The sequence below is a fragment of the Balaenoptera physalus genome, assembly GCF_965194825.1.
Source record: "Balaenoptera physalus genome assembly, chromosome: 3".
Classification (NCBI taxonomy): Eukaryota; Metazoa; Chordata; class Mammalia; order Artiodactyla; family Balaenopteridae; genus Balaenoptera; species Balaenoptera physalus.
Genome location: NC_138890.1, coordinates 114,596,978 through 114,618,411, shown reverse-complemented (window position 1 = coordinate 114,618,411; position 21,434 = coordinate 114,596,978). Strand labels below are relative to the sequence as shown.

The 21,434-nt window shown below is 33.4% G+C and overlaps 1 protein-coding gene and 1 pseudogene across 5 annotated transcripts in view; one reads left to right on the top strand and one right to left on the bottom strand.

The window, feature by feature from the left end:
* The window catches only part of TENT2 (terminal nucleotidyltransferase 2), a 58,719-nt gene extending 37,714 nt beyond the window's left edge, over positions 1-21,005 (top strand). For all 4 annotated transcript variants that reach the window (XM_082458143.1, XM_082458142.1, XM_082458145.1 and 1 more), the window contains 5 exons: positions 98-141; positions 7,083-7,219; positions 15,579-15,670; positions 17,892-17,971; positions 19,569-21,005. In XM_082458143.1, coding sequence (XP_082314269.1) covers positions 98-141; positions 7,083-7,219; positions 15,579-15,670; positions 17,892-17,971; positions 19,569-19,643 — 428 coding nt within the window. In that variant the 3' untranslated portion in view covers positions 19,644-21,005. The remainder of the gene's footprint in view (positions 1-97; positions 142-7,082; positions 7,220-15,578; positions 15,671-17,891; positions 17,972-19,568) is intronic.
* LOC309657012 (NHP2-like protein 1 pseudogene) lies at positions 3,160-5,498 on the bottom strand (annotated as a pseudogene). The gene has a single exon. The product of its transcript is annotated as an NHP2-like protein 1 pseudogene (transcript).
* Positions 21,006-21,434: the final 429 nt, after the last annotated feature.

Below are 21,434 nucleotides of genomic sequence, written 5' to 3'. Positions count from 1 at the left end.
CCCATATAGTCTCATACCTGGGGTGTAGCTGACAAATTATTGCTTTGTAAAATGAATTACGTGAATCACGGAAGCTTTAAACTTTTTCTTTTTATAGCCCTACCTGAACCCATCCTTCCATCCATCCAAAAAATTTACCCAGTAAGTGTTCCTTATAAATTATTACAATACATGTTATGACAAGTATATGTGGAACTATTATGTGCAGTATTAACGTGAATATAAAAGTAGTATTAATTACCTTCTAAGTATGTGATAACATTTTCTACATAGGCTGAGGCATTGGCCACTAGAATGCAAAAATGTTTCATATAATTTTTCAGAAGACTCTGCTATTTTATTTGGTTATTGGCAGACAATCTTGTCATTCATATTAATGGTGGAACTTTTTGTGTGATGCTCATGATTATCACTAATGGGAATTAAATATACTTAGTTGGTGAAGGCCCATTTGGACACATACCAGTTTTTTTCATGCTACCAGTTTTTTCTTGCTACTTTTTTTCATGTTTAGAACATATCTTTAGTTAGTACCTCATAAGTTTTATAGCCTAACATATGTATAATTTGAAATCAGGGAAAAAAATTAAGATGATGAACAATTAGGTAGTCTTTTTATCTTTCATTTGATCTTACCAAGTAATAGTCTAAGAGGTAACATTAGTACACTATCGTTGTGCGTATACTATTAAGAATCCTGGTGAAGTTAATTGGAAACACTCAAGAAATGAAGTGTGCCTACTAGAAAAAGTTTAGTGTGTACTCAGTTTGAGTTTAGAGAAACCTAGGTAATGTACATATTCATAATCTATATGAGTATTTTTGTTTCTTTTCTAGTTTTTGTGTTCTTTTTTCCAGAATTTGCTGTTTCTTTGTTTATAGTCTTACCATTTCTGTTTTCGTCCGTAGTCATTCTTGTTCCTGGTTTTTTTTGGAAATAATATTTAGGCAGCTTGTTTAGAATGTTTGACCAACCTTCTGAAACCACGTAATTTTTTACCTGTTCATAAACTTATAAGAAGAGATGTTTTCTAAACTTACTAAATAGTCATATTACAAAGGAAAACATAACATCCATCTTGAGTGATCAGTTTTCAAAGAACTTATTTATTTTATATGTATCAGACAAAATATAATAAATATATTGATATGGAACCTAAATTAAATGTAATTTAATCTTTGATGATTGAGAACTGATGTTCTTGTTTTTGAACATCAGTTATTCTTGTAATGCACACATGTGAGGTACTGGATAATAAAGGGTTCACTGTAAATAGAGTCTTGCTGTAGTGGGGGCCTCCCAGTTTGTGGTGTCATCTACTAGAAGAGACTGTTTAACACAAGAACCTTTTGGAATCTGGCTATCTTATCGTCTTCCTTTTAAAAACAAATTTCTGCTGTGTAGAACTATTATAATGAGTTTACAGTATAGCTAGGTATAAGTATTTATGCTTTTTTAAGCATTATGATAAATGAAAGCATCAGAAAGTATAGAAATGAAAATAACATGAACTTTTGGGCCTATTCTTGAATGTTTTCCTCCCTCTATAGTTTTTATTCTTTAGCTCATACTGAATGGTCAAAGATAATGACTGGGTGTTTACTATTTCATTGCATTGTCTCAACTTTATTTTTCTTTAAGACCTAGGTTTCAGTGTAGAAAGAGCTGCATATATTTTTCAACATACAAAGGATCTAATAGTTAAACTTACCCTTTAAAGAATCTATTATTATTGTGTATTGAAAAGATGCTTCTACAGAAATCTCACTTAAAACCATGTACTACTTGGAACTCTTTTTACTAATATAAAATACTGATGAAATTTCAGTTTAATAGCACTATGCTGGGAGACAGAGGTATTACTTTTATAAGATACTCAGATTCTTACTAGTATATTCTAGTTTGAAGAACCTCATTTTTACTTCTGTGTTTAATTTTTCTAATCATCTAGCTTTCTCCCATGACAGGGTCCTGATTTCTGTTCACATGTACTACCTCTAAGCCTATATTCTCCACCCTGTTTTGCTAATAATCTTATTTCTACACCTGTAACCAGGAAATAGATTTAATACCTGCCCAGCCCCAAGGCTTTAAAAAGTACTAATAGCAAGCCCTACTAGACTTAAGAATGTCTTAATTTGCTTTCATGTGTGCTTACATTGTCATAAATATTTAAACCACATTATCTTTACTATAAGATTGATACTTACATGGATAAGGACTTAATACCCACTCTTAGCAGGTTTTTTTGTTTTGTATGAAACCTGTAAACTGATCAGTGGAGTGCTTTTTTCAGTGGTCCATCTGATGGAACAAGCAAATTAGCTTGTTTCTTATTACTAGCAGTAACTATCATTTATTTAGTATTTATTTTATATCAGCACATATAAATTTTATATACAGTATCTTCAATCCTAAGCAAATAAACTTCTAAAGTACTCCCCTTGTTTCACAGTTGAATGTTAGAAAGATTACATGATTGATCCAGGCTGTTTAGTCACAACTTATGGATGCAGCAACTGGTATTTTTTCCATTAGACTATGCTGCTTATGGAAGGCAAAATGATAGTAGTTGTCACTAAGATACCATTTCATCTAATTTGCATGGCTTACTACATTTTATTTGTGTATATCTGATTGTTCCTATACAGATATATTTATATACCTTTAAGAAAAGCTGATATGACAGAATTTCAGCTTGATAAATAAGTTTGAGAATGATTTAAAACTTTACAGTAATAAAAAAACTTTCAATTAAAAAATTAGTATGATGTTTCAATTCAGTTGTTATTAAATTATGAAAGGAAAGGATGAAAGATTATAAACATCTTTATCTTTGAAAACTATATCATGATATATAGCATTATCGATTATTACTACTTAACTATTGACTGAAAAAGCAACATAAATGATAGAGGACAGAGTATTTACTGTTGAGTTAAATAAATGAAGTTGAGAAGGTTTAAATATATAAACTCAGGCGAATGAAGGGATCTTTATTTTAATGCAAGCATATTATGAGATTCACCTAGATTTATGCTAGGTAGATTTATCAAGACAACTTATATTTGTTTCCTTCCCTAGTGGTATCTTCCTATTCTCAGAAGCCAAAGATAATTCCACAATAATGCATTGAAAGTTGCAGGAGGTAACCACATACTGTGTTGTAAATGTATAGTTAAAATAATCATGATGCCTTGCATATACTGAATAATTAATAAATAGATAATATTGCTACTATGCTTTCCATACATTGTATCATTTAATTTGTATAACAACCCTATGAATACTGTTACTTATATTATGGATGAAGGAGCTTAACCTTTGGAAAGCTAGATAACTTGGTTAAGTTCACATAGCTATAGAAGAACAAGGTTGCAAACCTAGGTCTGACTCCAGAGCTCATGCTTTTAACCACTTCATAATAGTACTTCTACTTTGTGTTAACTACTTACATTCCTCTCAAAACTTTAAAGATCTCACTCATATCAGATATAGTTTAAAGGTAATTTAATGATCAGTCTTTAATGTACATCACTAGATTAGTGGTGATCTGCATATAATTAAGAAGTCTTGGTAGAACTTCAGTGTATCATTTAGTTCTTTCTCTATATAGGTAGAACTCCACTTAAATGCTCCATATCAGTTATCCTTTTCTTTGAGAGCTTCCTCAACGTTTCTAGGCTTTAAAAATTCATATTGTTAGAAAATTGTGCAACTTAAATTTCTTTGCCTAGAAATGGAAAACAGTCTTCTTTCATTTAAGCTATACATCATTTTAAAGAACAGTTACCAAGTAAAAGTTCAGCCAGTCTAATTTAGTCCAGAAAGTGTTTAATTGTCCAAATTTTCAAACTTTGAAGGTAAAGTAAGATATGATGACACAGCCTCAAAAGATCATGGAGTCTGGCAAAAGGTGTTTTTGCTAGGCAGTTATATGGGCAAAAACAGTGAGACTTTTCAAATGTTTTTCAAGAGATTACTTATTTAAATTTTTCTTAACTTGGCATTGTGAAGAGAAATGGAAGATATGTGTCTTCAGCATTTAAATATCATTTGGAAAATGTTTTCGGGATTTAGTCATTACATACCTGGATATCAGAAGCCCAAAATAAGATATAACCTTAAAAAATAATAGAGATATCTTCCCTAAGTTAAAAAAAATTAAACTAGTAAATATCAATAATCCAAAGGAAAAATTGCTTTAAGAAATAGATGTTATATTGTATTGGTTAAATTGTTTTTCTCTGGATTCAGATTGTAATTTTAAAGGCTGCTTTTATCTCTTTGGCTTTTGGATTGCTGTTTACATGCCCTCATCCTATCTGAAGTAACATATATTGTTCTTCAATACATAAATGCAGTTGGGGAGCTCCTTTTAAAAAAATTCTTCAGTGAAATTTTTCTTAAAGCAGAAAATCTTTCTGTAATATGAATGATTACCAAAAATGGGGATTACTTAAGGTTAAATAGAATTCCTATTTACTTGTAGCTTCTTTTAGTTGGATCCTATTTTTTGTTTGTTTGTTTGTTTGCTTGGATTTCTCCTTCAGTCCTCCCTCAATAGGTATGACATGGCCCTTTTTATATATGACCTTGAAAAAGAACACTGAAGCTAAGAGAACACTGGCCAAACTGTTGGTTCAGGGTCATTCAGCATTTTAATATAGTAGGTCTCACAACTCTATAGTTTTACTCTCACAATTACTGATGTGTTTCTTTAAATTACTGAACAAAATAAAATTTTTAAAGGGGGTTCAAACAGTTTTAAACTTCAGATAAGAAAATGGCTGCTCTGTCTCAGCATCATTTCATAAGTTGAATGCTTATTGTGCTAGGTGCTAGAAATCAAAATAAGAAGCTTTCAGAGCAGAAACTATTAAACAGTGACCCACATTTCTTTTCCCTGTCATTTGAACTTAAACCTTTTTGTTTAATTCCCTAGAGAATATTAGTTAAATTTTATAGTTTTTTTTTTTGAGCACTATAATATTTTATAACAGTAGAAGGTAGCTCGAAATACTTACTGTATGCTAACAGACAAATGATACATAACCCCTGGGGTAGGAGTCAGCAGGGAGTGTGGCAGAGGCCACCTGTTTAGACTAAGAGCTTTTCAGTGGACTGCTGGATGGATTGGATCTGCTGCTTCAGTTGTGAGCCTTCTTTGATGGTGACAGAACAGGCGATGACAGGCCTGGAGACCCCACAGGCTCGCCCCAGGGCCTGCTTGGCGCGCACAAACACATAGGGCACATTCTTGTCCTCACACAGCAGTGGGAGGTGCAGGATGATCTCCAGGGGCTCGGCGTCTGATGAACTCAGAGATGCCTCTCTTGAGGGTTTTGGTGGCCTCATTGGCTCCTTTGTGAAGCTGCTTGTAGTTACATGACTGCTGAACGAGGTCCAGTAGTTTCCTGGTGAGGTGGGCATCTGCAAGAGGGTAGGCCTTCAGATTTACATCAGCCTCAGTCACGGCTCCGGTTCCGTGGTATCGTCACTCCTCAAGGAGCACAGGCGACGTCAGAGCTGGAGCCAGTTTTACAGTTTTAAATAATGTTATCCTAAGTCCAATTTTACACTTAACAAGTAAGAGCAAGACAAGTAAGAAACCTGCTCTTTCTTCTGCCTTTAAAACTCTTTATTACAAATTAGTGCTTCTCTCCTAGTCCCCCTAGTCTTAGAGACAAATAAGATTTCTACTTGAGTCATATAATGTAATACTAAATCTGTTAGAAGTGTAAGGGGAGCCCCACATTTAGGAATGCCAACTTTGTGAGTTGTGGTTGGAGTAGAATTTTTCTTCTGACAGAAAGGTAATCACTTCTTGGTAGTTAAAAATTGTTGATAGAATTATAGGTAATGAGGCAGGAGAGAATATATTTTTATTTTCTTGCTCTTTGTTTTTACTGATGTTTTTTGAGGACTGTCATTAAATAGATGCACTACCCTATTTCTCGGTATTACCACTTAGTTATTTGGGGACCCTCTATTTTTTTAAATATTGGAGTTATTCAGATATTACTAATTGAATTAATATCTAAAAACCCAAAGTTGATCTGTTGGGTAGTTGAGAACCTTAAGTGTAGTTATCATTCTGCTGTCTTAACCAATTGGGTTTTTTTTGTTTGTTTTTTAAATCTGTTTCTACTCTGATGGCAAAGGGGAATATAGAAAACCTTTCTTGAGGGCACTGTGAAAATTACCTGAGAAAAAGTATTTTCTAATGTAATAGATATGTATTATTTGAGAATTTCTATAGTTCATTTAGTTTATTTTAGAGCCATAACTTGCTACTAATAGAGGAAAGATCAGATATGAAAATGAATGGCATACCATAGGCAAAAAGAATAAGTACTCATTAGTATTCTTTCTAATAAGTATCTTGCTTGGGCCTGGATTGCAAGCAGATGATATCCTCCTTTATGCATATTGTGCTAAAAGTAAATTGCTGAATATTGCTTGCTGGTATGTTTCCTATCTTTCTTCTTTTCCCTGCCTTCTTTGTCTTTTCAAGTTCAATTCATGTTGAACATCATTATTTCTGTTCCCTCTAAGATACAAAATACAAAAATGAAATAAAATTTCAAAAAATCTTAAAATCAGCATAAGTACTATTTATGTATTAAAATTACTTACATGGCCTTTGAGAGAAATTTTAAGTGACGGTTGGAGAAAGCTCTCATCTTGTCCTTGATACACTTCAGAAAGTACAACTGCTCTTTATAGAAATAATTAAGAAGGATATACGTTTATAAAGAAATCTAAATATTATTGGATGGAATCTTGGTATGTACAATAAGGTTTTATTTATGAATTAGAAAATCTTTTGCTACCATAGGAATTCATTTGGTTAACTGAGTGATATACCTCAGTCAGGGTTAGAGTATCTTAGTTTTTCAGGTCCTTTCTGGCCTACTCCAAACATTGGTGAAACCTTTACTGGAAGAAAATCTTCAGATTTCCAAATTGCCAAATAAAGAAAATTCTCTCTTCTTCAGACAGCCTTATGTTAGGATTTATAAAGTTTTTTGGTGTGTTTTTAAATGGCCTCACATTTTTCCCTTTTTCTTTTTGATAGGAATCTTTTAGTCCTGCTATACAGCTGCACCTTGTACATCAAGCTCCATGTAATGTTCCTCCTTACCTCTCAAAGAATGAATCAAATCTTGGGGACCTCTTACTGGGCTTTCTTAAATATTATGCTACAGAATTTGAGTAAGTGAAATTTCAAATTGTGTTTATTTGTTTGTAAATAAGTGAATGCTACAAATTGGGTCATAAACTGTATTTATCAATTTCATTGTTGTAAACTACTCCAAAAATGTGTAGTTTATAAAATTTAATATCTAATGATTATTAGAAACTAAATAGCTTTCCTGTTTCTAGCTAATTAAAAAAATTATAGTTCAATAAGTCCAGTTTTAGTTGATTTCAGTAGTGATCCCATTTTATATTTAGCCACCTCTTTTCCACTGTAGGGCCTGAATAAATGTCTGTGTTGGTCCTGTGTAGGTGCTGTATAGTATGGAACATCTATTTTCCAGGAACTTAAAATTTGTAATAAAAGAACATAGCTAAAACAAACTTGGAAAAAGTTCTACTTAATACTTGATATCTGAATAAATAGTTGTTTGTATGATATACAAATCAAGGAATACTCCTTTTCCTTTTTTTTTTTGGTGAGGGTGATATATAAACATGAAACAGTAAAGTGTATAGTCAGGCTGGCCATAACTGAAAGTTCTTATGGGAGTTCTTAGTCCAGATAGAGTGGGATTAGGGGTTGTTTGCAGCTCTTCTGATCAATTTGGAAAAGCCTGAAGGAGAGAATGAGAGAACTTAGGAGTTGTACAGTTAGAGGAGGAGGGTACAATGACCATAGGGTACCAGTTTGAAGAGGTTTGGAGAGGGGAACAATAATAGTAAGCCTAATAAATTGCTATTACTTGGTGGGAAAAACTGTTCTAAGCAGATTGTATGTATTATCTCATTAGTTTACATAATAGCCAAATGAGTTGGTATTATTTTATGCCCATTTTACCAGTGAGGCATATAGAGAGGTGAGGAAACTGGCCTGCAGATCACACAGGTAGTAAGGGGAATACTTCAGATAGTTTTGACTGCAAAATTCACTCTCTTAACTATGATACTTTACTGAAATGTTGATATTATCTGCTATCATACAGGAGTTCTAAAGAAACTTGACTCATATAAGATGATTTGAAACATAGACCCTGAAGGAAGAAGTGTTCTTTACATTCCTCCAAGTAAAGTTTCTATCGGACTGCCTGTTTTGTTTATGGTTGTGTCTCCATTACCTAGCCCAATGCCAGGTAGTGGTACTTGAAAAATACTTGCTATAGATAAAAATTTTGAAGCAGAAAGTAAGATTATGGATATGAGTCAGAGATCCTTAAGGTGACTTACAAATTACTGAATTAGGTTAACAAAAGGAGTAAGAAAAGTGCTGAAGAAAAGTAGTTCAATAAGAATGAAGTTATAATAATCCAGGTTAAAAATGACCAGGATCTGAATGGAAGTCTAGGCAACAAAGATAAAAAGGAAAGAGCTTTCATTTATATAAAGATGAGGAAAGATTTAAGACTGTATGAGACACGGGACATAAGAAAATATAAAGGTTATTCTAGAGTTAAGATTTTTTAAGATGTTGCAATGATAATAGCTAATGTTTCGTGAATGTTTACCTAGTGTCCTGCAGTATACTGAGTGAATCCCATGTATTATCTCATTTAATCCTCACAGTAACCCCCTTTCAAACTTCGGGAATTTGTGAACTTGAAACTTGCCCATAACGTACAGTTAGATAGCCAGAGAACTGGGATTCAAATTCAGGTGACTCTAAAACCACATTCTTAGTTGTTAGACTGTATTGGCATCGTCTGTTGTGTCATGTAAATTAGATATTGGGGGAAGTTCATAGAAGAAAGATATTTTTCTGCCATGTAGAGTTTAGGATTAGAGCATCTAGAGAAATACTTTGAAAATCATCTGCTTTGTTGGACTGAAACAAAATGGTAGATGTGCAGGTTTGTATGTTAGTTTAGTATTAACAGAAACTAGCTTGCTGTGCCAAATGAATCTGGCTAAGAGGTTTTGAACTTTTGGGCGCACTTGTTATGATGATACATGATTTAGGTGACATCTTCACCTGCTGTTTCATCATATAGTGCATTGTTGTTTCATACCAGATATTTTCAGAAATTTGACTGTAGGGAGCATAGCCAAGAGTGTAGTCATGGTAATGAACTAGGTGCTGTGCAGAAGAATTCTGGCAGCCATTAGAAGTGTTTGTAAGGATTTTTTCTGAACTTTGAGATACTATTAAAAAATTCCCTTTACTTGAAGACAGAGAATTAAGTGCCTGTGAAAGGATGCTTGTGTACATGGTATGAATGGTGCAGAAATTTTATATGGCCATTTAAAAATTACCATTAAAAAGATTTTCTTACCTACTTCACTCACAGCTTTCTCCTTAAACCTTGCTGCTGAAAATTCTTAAAATGAAGCCAGGTTTCTAGAAATGTACCTAGGAACGAGGAACTGACAAAATAGGAAAAAAAAGGATCAGGTGGTTCCGGGAGTCTAGAAAAACATACAGTCAGAATTTAATCACTTTGTAATTTAGCAAAAAAACAAAAAAGAAAAGAAAAGAAAATTTTAAATTCTAAATATCTTACAGACTCATAGATACTGGAGATTCTAAGAACCTTAAAAGGTATCTGTTTTATAATTCTCTTTATTTTCTGGATGCCCAGTCACATGTCATTACTGCTAGTTTATCTGTTGAATTGAAAATACATACCTATATACCTAAATACATACATTTTTTGAAAAAGGAAATACAAAGGACAATTTTTCTATCTCCTTTCTTACTATTTTTTCCTCATTTTATTTCATCAATAAATCATTGAGCGCCTACTCTATACCAAGCTATTTTCTATGCACTGGGGATATAGCAGTTAACAAAACTGTCTTTATGGAGCTTATCTTGTAGTATGGAGAGATAGACAGTAAACAAATAAAATGTACAGTATGTTAGATGGTGGTAAGTAGAGAAAAATAAAGCAAAAACAAGAAAGGATATTCTGGTGTGTGTAGTTGTTGCAATTTTAATACCTGTATTGCCGTTTGATACCTAGCATGGTAAGACAGTCTCACCGAAAAGGTGACCTTTGAAATAAAGACCCAACGGAGAGGAAGGTGTGAGTTATGTGTCTATATGGGAGAAGAGCTTTCCAAACAGAAGGAAAAACAACTGCAAAGACCTTGAGGTGGAGGTTTGCCTAACATGTTCAAGGAACAGCAAAGAGGCCAGTGTGACTGGAAGAGAGTGTAGAAGTCAATGATGTCTGAGAGTTAAGGAAGTTCATGTCATGTAGGGTCTTGTGGTTAATTTTGATGACTTTGGCTTTTCCTCTGGGTAAAACGGGAAACCACTGGAGGGGTTTCAGTAGAGAAATTGCGTGATCTGATTTAGTTTATAACATGCGCATCCTGGTTGGTGGATAAGAATAGAGTGAAGGGGGAGCCAAAGGCAGAAGCAAGGAGACTGTTTAGAAAGGTATTGTAGTAATCTAAGAGAAGTCATGTTGCTTGGGTAAAGGTGGTTGCAGTGGAAGTGGATGAGAAGTGGTCAGATTCCACTTACATTTTGATTTGCTACAGATTAGATGTGACATAAGAGAAAGCGAGGAGCCAAGAATGACTTCTAAGATTTTGGCCTGAGAAACTGAAAGGATGGAGTTGCCATTAGGTGTGATGCGGAAGACAAGGGAGGAACATTACTGATATTGAATATTTTAAGATTGAGATACCCACAAAATATTCAAGTAGAGATACTGAGTAGAGAGTTGGATATACAACTCTAGAGTTCAGGAGCGAGGTCACAGTTAGAGCTTTATATTTGGAAGTTGTCAGCAGGTAGATGGTATTTAATGCTAGGAAACTTTTTGAGAAAACCAAGGGAATATAGATAGAAAAGAGAAACGGTCCAAAGACTAAACCCTTAGATGCTCCAGTGTTAAGAGGGGTACAGGAAATACAGAAGATACAAGAGTGTTTTAAATGACAATGAAGAGAGAAAGACAAATTCAGAATGTAGATATTCTGTGAAACAACTGGCCTAGTCTCTCAAAAAGTCAATTATCTTAAAAAAAAAAAAGTGGAGGGAACATTTCCAGATTAAAGAGATGGAACAATCAAATACAATGGATGAACCTTGATTACAGTCGGATTGTAGAGAGGGTGGAAAAATTATAAAAGGCATTTGAGTTACATTAATTTCTTGATGCTGTTGGTGTTACAAAGGAGAATAGCCTTATTCTTAGATATATGCCAAAGGATAAAGAAATGAAGTTTCACTCTGTCTACAGCTTAACAAAAGGGTCAGTTCAAAACATACACATATACGCACACACACAAGCAAATGTGGCAAAATATTAACCACTGTTGCACTGCTTTTAAGTTTTATGCCTTTCATTTTTCCCTTTGAAAAATGTCGTAATACAGAGATGAAGTAAAAATAGATTAGGTATGAGAAGGAACTAATATATAGTAATCAAAAAAAGGAAGAATCATTGAGAAAGGAGGAAAGGCAATAGAATGTGGTGTCTTGGAATCCAAGGGGGAAAAACGTTTTGAGGAGGAGGGAGTGATTATGTGCGTCACATGTTTTGATAGATCAAGTACAAGATGAGAACTAAAAGCTGACCATTGAAGCATCTGTCCATGTGGAGGCTACTGGACCCTTGACAGGAGCAGTTTCTGTGGAATAATGTGGATAAAAAGCGTCATTGGGGCCTTTCTCACCTTCTGAGATGGCCCCCACTCTGTCTGTGCAGTGTGTTTCTCTCTAAATAAATCCACTTCTTACCTATCAAAAAAAAAAAAAAAAAAGTGTCATTGGTGTGAGCTAAAGAGAGAAAAGGAGGGGAGGATTTAGGTAGGGTAGCTAACTCTCCAGGGGAATTTACGTACTTGTAAAGGGAGCAGAATAAGTGGGGTAGAAATTGGAGGATTAAGCAGGGTTGAGATTTTGTTTTTAGAAAGGAGAAATTTTGCCATCTTTATGGCAAAATTGGTGATACCAGAAAAATTGTAGTAAATTGTTGAACAGTCTACTTGTTCTTCTAGATTCCAATCCAGGAATCTAGAGCACAAGTGGAATAGAAGCGCTGACAATTCATTAATAATAATGAGGAAAAAAAAAGAATATATAGATACAGACAAATGCAGGTTGATGTGGTGGGAACTAGAGGAAACTATCTTTTGATTGTTTTAGTTTTTTTAGTGAAATGAAGCATGGACATCAGCTGGGAAGGATTGTGAGGGAGTAGATTTGAGAAGTGAGGAGAAGGTATGAATTGTCATGTAGAAGAGTAAAGGAGTGAATTAACTATGGAAATATAGTATGATTGGTGGGTAGTAGCATTTAGGATCCTTTTGAGCTAAGTCATCATGAATTTAAAGTGATCATAAATCGAAAGGTCAATATGGTTGCATTTTTTTCTCCAGCGCTGTTTAGCTGCTTGGGAAAGGATTGGAGTAAACAAAGATTTAATTATAGTTTTATCAGCCAGGTAAGTTCAGTGCAGCAAGAGCAGGTAAGAGAGTGGAGGGATATGCAAGGGAGTGATTTTAATAATTGACAATGGACAGGACATATTAAATTCAGTCGTGAAAATGGGCACAGTGTTGCCTACAGGACATCTAGGTGGCAGTTTCCAATAGTTACTTGTAAATTTTGGCGTGGGGCTTAGTGGCTGGAGAAGAAGATTTGGGATAGAAACATCAGAGTACTGAAGCCCGGATGAGTGCTCTAGCATTTGAAAAAGATCGAAAAAGACAAAGTCCTGATAGACACCAGCATTTAAAGGGTCAGGCAGAAGAGGAGCCAGTCAAAACAAAACAAAACTCTAGGATTAGAGTCAGGCTTTTTCTCTGTTTACAAGATTTGAAATCCCTAACAAAGTGTTTGTTTGTTTGATTGTTTGCTTCCCAACCCTTAGTAATAGAACAGAAATATACAATTTTTTCACTTACTTTGACTAGTCTTAGCATATATGCAGCCATGTGGTATCAGACGCATAATTTTGTCTTTATGAGACTTAAATTTTTCTTTGTAATGTTGTTGAAGTCTGCATTTCCAATTTAATCAATTGTCTCAAAATACTTTGTCACAAAAAGAATGGCTAGAAGAGAATTAATGAATGAGTACCAGCTCATTATCATTACTGAAGAAAAAAAGCGAGCATCTTACCAATATAGTCAGTAATCTGTTTTATATTCAAAAGATTATCATACATTATCAGATCTGTTTTAGATTAAGTCCCATATCTGTTGTTCTAGTCTTTTCTGAAACATCCCTCTTTTATAGATTGTATCTTATTTTATACTTTAATTATTGAGTGACAATGACAGATTTTCACATGGAAAGCAAATTATGGTAGAGAAATACGGTATGATAAAAGGCTTAGTTTAGAGCCTGTTTTAAAGAAGGAAATGTGTAGGGAAAATATTTCTAAATTACCATTTGAATTCTACATTTAAATTCACCTCTAAGATTAAAAGTAGTATATAAGTTATGTATCATGTTTATGATTTGAAATATTTAATAATTTCAAATATTTAAAAGTTCTTCAAAAATGCAGTAGATTGAATCAGTCCAAATAGTAGTGGTTCAAATATTCTTTTTTATTCCTCTATGAGGTACTTCAAATGATAGTCATTTAAATAACTGAATTGTTTGGGTTGATTATAGGTTGAAGATTAAACACTATCTGGTTAGGGATGAAAAAGTGAATATGGATGTGTCACATATGTTTCTGTGATCCAGTTTAGAATCAAATACTGGCATGTAATATAAATTCAGGATTGGATTTAATAGAAATATAGTGGTGAGGAGAGTTCCTTTGATTTAAGAAAGTAAAAGGTTTAGTTTAACAGCAGGATACAGTATTTCAATATTTTAAACTTGTCTGAGAGGAAAAAATCAGTCCACCCCCTTTTAACATAATATTTCCTATTTTAATTCTACTGCAGATTCCACTGTCCTACAAGTTGAAATTAGAAACAAGTAGTCTCAGGAAAAAGTTCATTTTATTAGTGAAATTTGTCTTATGCCATATAAAGTGAAGTAGCACAAAGTGTAATTCTACTGTAATTTTGTGTGGGTCAGCAATGTGGTTATATAACTCTCCCCTTTACATTGTTATGTTTAAGAAAATTTTGGTAACACACTTGGACCAGTAGAGCAGTGTACTTCTTTTCTGTTTGGAGGCCAAACTAACGGAGCTGCTGTACATGAAGGATCTAAAACATCTTACTGTAACCAATCCTAAGTATTTCTTTTTGACAACCCACTTATTTTTAAAAAACATAAATTCTGATATATATTTTTAAAGAACTTAAAGCTGTGTTTGCAAACTATTTCTAAACTGTATTCTTGGTAAGAAAAAATAGAAAATCATACTTCGAGGATTCTTTTCAGTTATCAAACTTCACAAGATGGAATATTTTCTTGCATGTTTAACATAGAAATTAGTTAGTTTTCCAGAAACATATGCCATACTGGACCCACGATTATATCCTTATGGATTCTCTAATAAATAGAGGCAGAGTAGGACAAGTGTTGCATTTGGAATGTCCCAAACCGTGGTCTTTCTCCTACTGAAATTATGGAGAAAGCTAAATATAGCTGAAAAAAAAGATACCAGCTATACCCCAAACTCATTTTTCTGTTGAATACAAGCTGAGTGGTCATGTGTTTTTAAAATGTTTTTGAAAAAAGGAAAATTGTACTTGTATAAAATTATTATAATTTGAACTTGTGCAAAATTATTATAAATTTAAAAGAACAGTGTAAGTTTAGGATATACTAAAGACTGGACAGTTTACCTTCAAGCATGCTGATAAAATTGTTTTACTTGAATAAAACTTCACTGTTAACATCTACATCTGATATACAGCAATAACGGTATGTTTTCATAGAGTATTATTATTTTTTTTCCTTAAAACAGCATCTTCTTGCTTCTACTGGAAAATTTAAAAATTTTCTACCGTAAATCATATCAGTAGAGGTGCACCTGAACAGAAATTATTTAATGATGCCAGAAAACAACACAAGAAGATTACCTCTCTCTTACCAAATAAAAAATTCTAACTGGGGTGTTAACAAGGAACATAGTTTTTTTGCTTACTTACACTTTAGTTTTCATATTACTTTATTTATTCAAAAAATATGTATTGAATACCTAGTTTATACTGAGCAACTAGGTGAAGAGTAAAAAAAAAAATACACAAATAGCTCAGCATCTTGGAGCTTTCATTCTATTTAGGGGAGACACACAATAACGTAATAAATAAGCAAATTGTTAGAATGTAAGTGCTGTGGAGACAAACGAAGTAGAGAAGGGGAAATGGGGATCGAGGTGCAGAGGGTTGAAGCAAATTCCAATTCTATGAGAAGATCAGAGTAAGCTTAACTACTGATATAATAAAAATAATAAAAGGGAAGTTAAAATAGTTAACATGATTAATGTTTTTCTTTTGATAGCTGGAACAGTCAGATGATTTCAGTTCGTGAAGCCAAAGCCATTCCCAGGCCTGATGGTATTGAGTGGAGAAATAAATACATCTGTGTAGAAGGTAGCTTTCCCACAACTACTCTCTATTTCCAGCCAACTATCATCATGGTACTGAGAGAATTACTTGAATACTTTCAGCTTATATTTCATCTAAAAGTAATACATTTATGTTCTGAAGTGGTTTATAAGTCTTTTAATTGTAAGATTTTAATTCAAAAAAATAATTTAAAATTCTTTAGTTGTAAGAAATAATAAACACGAATTTAGGTGTCGAATCTTTCCAGTCAGTAAGATTTGAGCAGTCTTCACGCACCTCTCATGCTTGTAGTTGGTTGAAATTTAGTTTTATGACTTACAGGTAGAAGAAAATGATTCTTTGAAATAAAATTAGTTCTTTTATACTTAAATATTGATAATTAATACAAGCTAGATTTTTATGAATATAAAATTGATTTTCCTTTAAAAATTAAATGGTCTGCAGATAGTCTGTTCTCTAAAATTAATTTACATGTAGTTGAATATTTCTTTAAGTCAGTTGAAACTGACTTCAAGAGGCAATATTGTTCTCACAGATGCCAAGTTGATGACTTTTGTAAATCTTGAGGTAACATAAAGGGTTGAGATTTGGCATTTGCAGGAAAACATCAAATTTAGAGTATTTTAATCTTGAATTATAATGCAACATCTTAAGAGTTTATAAATGTGAAATTGAATCTCCTGCTTTGGTGTTTGGTTTGCTAAATTGCACAGTGTGTGTATGTTATTTTAGTTACTTGGTTCTTTTGAATATTAAATACAGTTGTAAAGTGCTACGCACTGTGTAATCTGATAGTTTGGCATATGGCGTTATTTTATTTTGAAAAGTACTGTGACAATAAACTCTTTTGAAATAGCCTTTCTGAGCAATAAAAAAATAAACAAAAGGAGTTTTTAAAATTATGGGCCTGATTAGATTATATGACAAATCTAAAGTTAACATCTCCATCAAATTTCCTATTCTTTCACACCTTTTTTGAGGTCTTTCCCCTCATTCTAGCAACTTCATTCTCTTTCTCTCTAGTCTCTCTCTTTCAGCTTTACAGCATACATAGGTCTTCTCATCCTTGAAAAATACTCTTGACTTGATCCTACTGGCTTTTCTGAGTACTTTTTTTTCTCTTTTTTACACCAAAATTCTTCAACTCCAGTAATTTTAACCTACTGCTGGCATTATTTCAGCTTCCATCTCACTCCTAATGCCTTTAGTTATCTTTCTTTTCTCACTATTATCTTCAGTTTCCTCGTTCTCTTATATAGAATCAGTTTCTTTGTCTCTATATATGAACTCTTCTCTCTTATTTTGTGGGTGAAGGGTGAGTGGGGTGAGGGTAAAGACATGGAAAGTAATATTGGAGACACACACATAAAATCTCTGCTTTTGTTCTCTTCCTGTCTCGTCCACTTTTTTCTCTATCCTGTTTTTCTGTCTTTCACTGCCAAATTTCTAATACAAGTTACCGTTCTCACTGTATTTTTTTTTAAGCCATTTAGTCACACCATAGTTCTGTGTACTGTCTTCCATCCTCCCCGGTATTAAACCTCTACTTTCAAAGGCATTGACCTTTCTCCTACTAGACAAATCAGTGGTTTTTTATTATTTTTAAATTTTTTTATTTATTTATTTTTGGCTGCGTTGGGTCTTCATTGCTGTGTGCGGGCTTTCTCTAGTTGTGACGAGCCGGGGCTACTCTTCGTTGCAGTGCGTGGGCTTCTCATTGCGGTGGCTTCTCTTGCTGCAGAGCACAGGCTTTATGTGCACGGGCTTCAGTAGTTGTGGCTCGCGGGCTCTAGAGCACAGGCTCAGTAGTCGTAGCGCACGGGCCTGGCTGCTCCGTGGCATATGGGATCTTCCCAGACCAGGGCTCGAACCTGTGTCCCCTGCATTGGCAGGCGGATTCTTAACCACTGTGCCACCAGGGAAGTCCCTCACAGTAGGTTCTTGACTCTGTGATTCTTCAGAAATCTTATCTATTTTTATGATTTAGACTTAATATACCTATGCTGATTACTTCATTTTTAGATATCTTCTCACTTGAATTTTACCTACCTTGTTAGACAGCTCATAGCTATTATAAAACTATTTATTATACACATAAATCTAATGTTAGGCTAAACCACATGCAATTGCTACTGTGTAGGTCAGAAACTGTCAAATATTGGCAATTTCATATAATTCAACCAAATAAAAAACTGAAGTTCTCATTTTAATAATTTCTTGTTTATATGTGCATTTAACATTGTAGAACCTTTTGATGGAACAAATACAGCCAGAGCTGTGCATGAAAAGCAGAAGTTTGACATGATCAAGGATCAATTTTTAAAGGTAAACAATGCATCAGATTGACTCTAGAAGCATTAGAGCACTAGTGTGCTTTGAAAATTAAAAAAACATATAGGTAGTAGGAAAGAACAGCTCTGGTTCCTGTGTTGTGAAACAATTAATGTGGCACAATAGGGAATTTATTACTTGAATTTAGAAATACTCCTTCAGAGAGATCTGACTCCGCCTTTACTCACATGGCTTTCACTTTGTGGAAATAAGCATTTTCACAGTGAGCTTATTAAGCTCTCAAAATGAATGAATAAAACCTAAAGGACTCCTTTCCCTCCTTAAAATATTGGGGAACTTGTAGCCTTAGAAGAAAGCCATGTCTGTTCCATATTTTTCTTCTGTATACCCCACTGTAACAAGGAACTAGAGCTCCATTTTATCTTTGTTTATATTCTGAGAAGTTAAACAGAATGTATGTGTTTGTGTGCACACACATTTTATATATATAAATAGTCATATATGTGTAAACTGGAGTTTATTCCTTAGCTCTCTAGTCCACAGTATGAATTTTTTCATCAGTGATTTTGCTAGGTTTGATTCCTAGCTTCAAGTTATTCAACAGTACAGAGTAGAAACACATTGATAGAAATATGTATAGTAATATTATGAGACATATAGGAGAGAATACTTCATAGAATAAAAAGATCAAGGAACTTATGAAGATCATTTTAGAGGCATGTTTTTTCATTACCGAGATGTCCAAGTAGACTTTATTTTGATGATTATTAAAAATGCAAGTGTATCATGTTACAGGCTGTCCTTCAAATTAGGCCCTCTCAGTTTGTCAACCAGAATAGAAAATTTAAAATGAAATGGAATTCTGCAGGGCAAAACAAGTATCCAAGAGGGAATGTTTTTCTCTATCAGATTAAATTGAGAACTCAAAAATAGCATTTCTACATTGCTGTTCTTACTGATGGGTGAGCTTTCATTTATGATTGTTAGCTATAAAACCAATACTTTTAGTCAGTTGAACAACTGAGGTGAGAACAAACTGCAGAGATCTGCAGCCAGAGTTTTTGGTAGTGGGCCAGATTTTTAGCTTATGAACGAGAATTTCAGTTTCTTTTTTCTCTTCTTAAAAATTCTGTTCACTCTTTTTTCTAGATGCATTGTATAAGGTGCTTTATTATAGATTTACTCTCTTCTTCATAAATACAGTTTTTAATTGAAAGAGCTTTCTAGATACAAAATAGTCAATCAAATAATTGAAGTAATCTTTCCTTACCCTCTCAAACCCAAAGGTTTTGTATTAATTACTTTGCTGTTTTAAATGACATTATCTAAATCGGTGAATAAATGTTAATATTGTCAGTTGCATCTTTTTGTACCACCTATGTGCTCATTTCTTTATTAATGAATTGGAACTACACAGGTGTAAAGTTTTTAAATAACATCTTCTTTCTGATGACAGAAACAATACTTTTACTGTGTTTAAAAACCTGGGAGATAAAAACACAGACACAAAAAAGTCACCCCAAATTTTACTGCCTTGAGAAATCACTGTTAACATTCTAGTAACTCCTCTTTCAGTCTTTTGTTCCACATACATTTTAGGTTTTAAGAATGATTTTTCTTTCTCTTCCAGTCATGGCACAGATTGAAAAACAAACGAGATTTGAACAGTATACTACCGTTAAGAACTGCTATCCTGAAAAGATAACTGGCCTCTATTTCTTAATAAAGAACAGTAGTAACATCATAATGCATTTTGTTTACCTTCATCATGGTTTCTTTTTAATTGTTCTTCTTGTTTTCATGTTTTATTCTTAAGAGGACATACTTATATATGCATATTTTATTATGACATTTCCTAATAAAACCCTTTGATTTAAAGATGTATTTTTGAAAATGTTTACATTGATGATTAGTAATATTATGGCATGAATTTTCAGGAGATCAAATAAAATATTTTTTTGGGAATTATCAAATAAAAGTTTTTTGCTATAACTGTAATTAATTGTACCACATGCTAATACTGAAGAGATGTGTGAACTTTTTTGGAAAGGGTCTGATTTATACATACTTAAAGTATCACCGTCAGTTAGATGGTTTGTTGCCTGAGTCTGTTCTAGTGAAGTGAAGATTCGAGTCAGTTATTCAGTTACTTGAAGCAAAATGAAATCTTTTATTTCAGTGAAATCACTGCGGAGGCATGAAATACTGGACAATTGCCTGAAGTCCTCACTTGACTCATCAGGATAGACTGAGGCTTTGTGTCGATATTAGCATTTCATTAGTACCTCACATGCTTTTGGTGTACTCGCGATTGCTTTAAATTTTGTGTTGAAACAACTGCATTTTGCACTGTAGTAATATGAGCACTAACTCTGTATTGTACAGCAGTTAGGGAATTGTTTTGAAGAATCAGTTCAGTGTAGACATTTTGAAAAGATTAAGTCCTCTGTGCTTTATGATAACTTAGTGCAATTTGCACTTTTGCTTTACTTCCCGTTTTCCTGCTTTTATTTTTCCTGTGACATGAAGCAACAGAAACTGAAAGATCAAAGTTGAGATTATATCCTATTGATAGTATCAGAGTTTTTTCTGTGTATAATTATAGGATTGTAATCTAAACTGGAATTTTTAGGCAGTAAGCCACTATAAAATGTTCTAGATAAGACATAACATTATTATAAATAAAAGCTTAATGTTTGTAAAGATATCTTTTTTAGCATTTCTTTTCCACAAGAAGAAATAGTGGTGGCTGCTAAAAAAGCTACAGTGTTTATTAAGGTTGTTTTTGGTTTATGTAAATATTTGTAAATTGGTCAGTGCCTGTAAATTTAAATATAAATAATCTTAAAAACAGTTTTAACTTTTTCAAAAGGACTGTGTACAACTTCTTTTAGACCTGCTGTAGCACAGTTTGTACCTCTAATGTATTTGGTTTTTTTGCAGACCAATTCAAATGCTAACAAGACTTTTGCTTTTTGACTCGTAAAAGGTGCATATTTTCATTTTTTTCTTTAAGTTTAAATTTTTGTATGATCAAATGGAATAAAGTTTATATATGGAAATTGTCGATGTGTTTTTTGCTTTTTTTCTTTTTTCTTTCTTCTGTGAAAGTCTTTACTTCTGAGATGAGATTGAGGCTCTAGTTATCATCTGGAGCTGAACTGAATCCGGTTATTGTGCGTAATTATTTAGATTATGCAGAGAATCCTGGATTCAAGTTCATTCTTCTTTAAGCCAACTACCCACATCAGCACCCTGTTTCTCTGGCATTATTAGGAATGGCGCTTTCCACACAGGTGAATTTTTTAGTTTACTGATGATTAATGCTTTTGAAGCAATTAAGCTTTATATACTAGTTCTTTTGATTGGAAATTTCCCTAAAATGTATTTTACACTGTGCAACTCTTCTTTATCAGAATGTGTTGAGTATAATTAATATTCTAGTAATGACTCCAGGTAATAATTATAAAGAATAAATAATAGCCATAGTACTCCA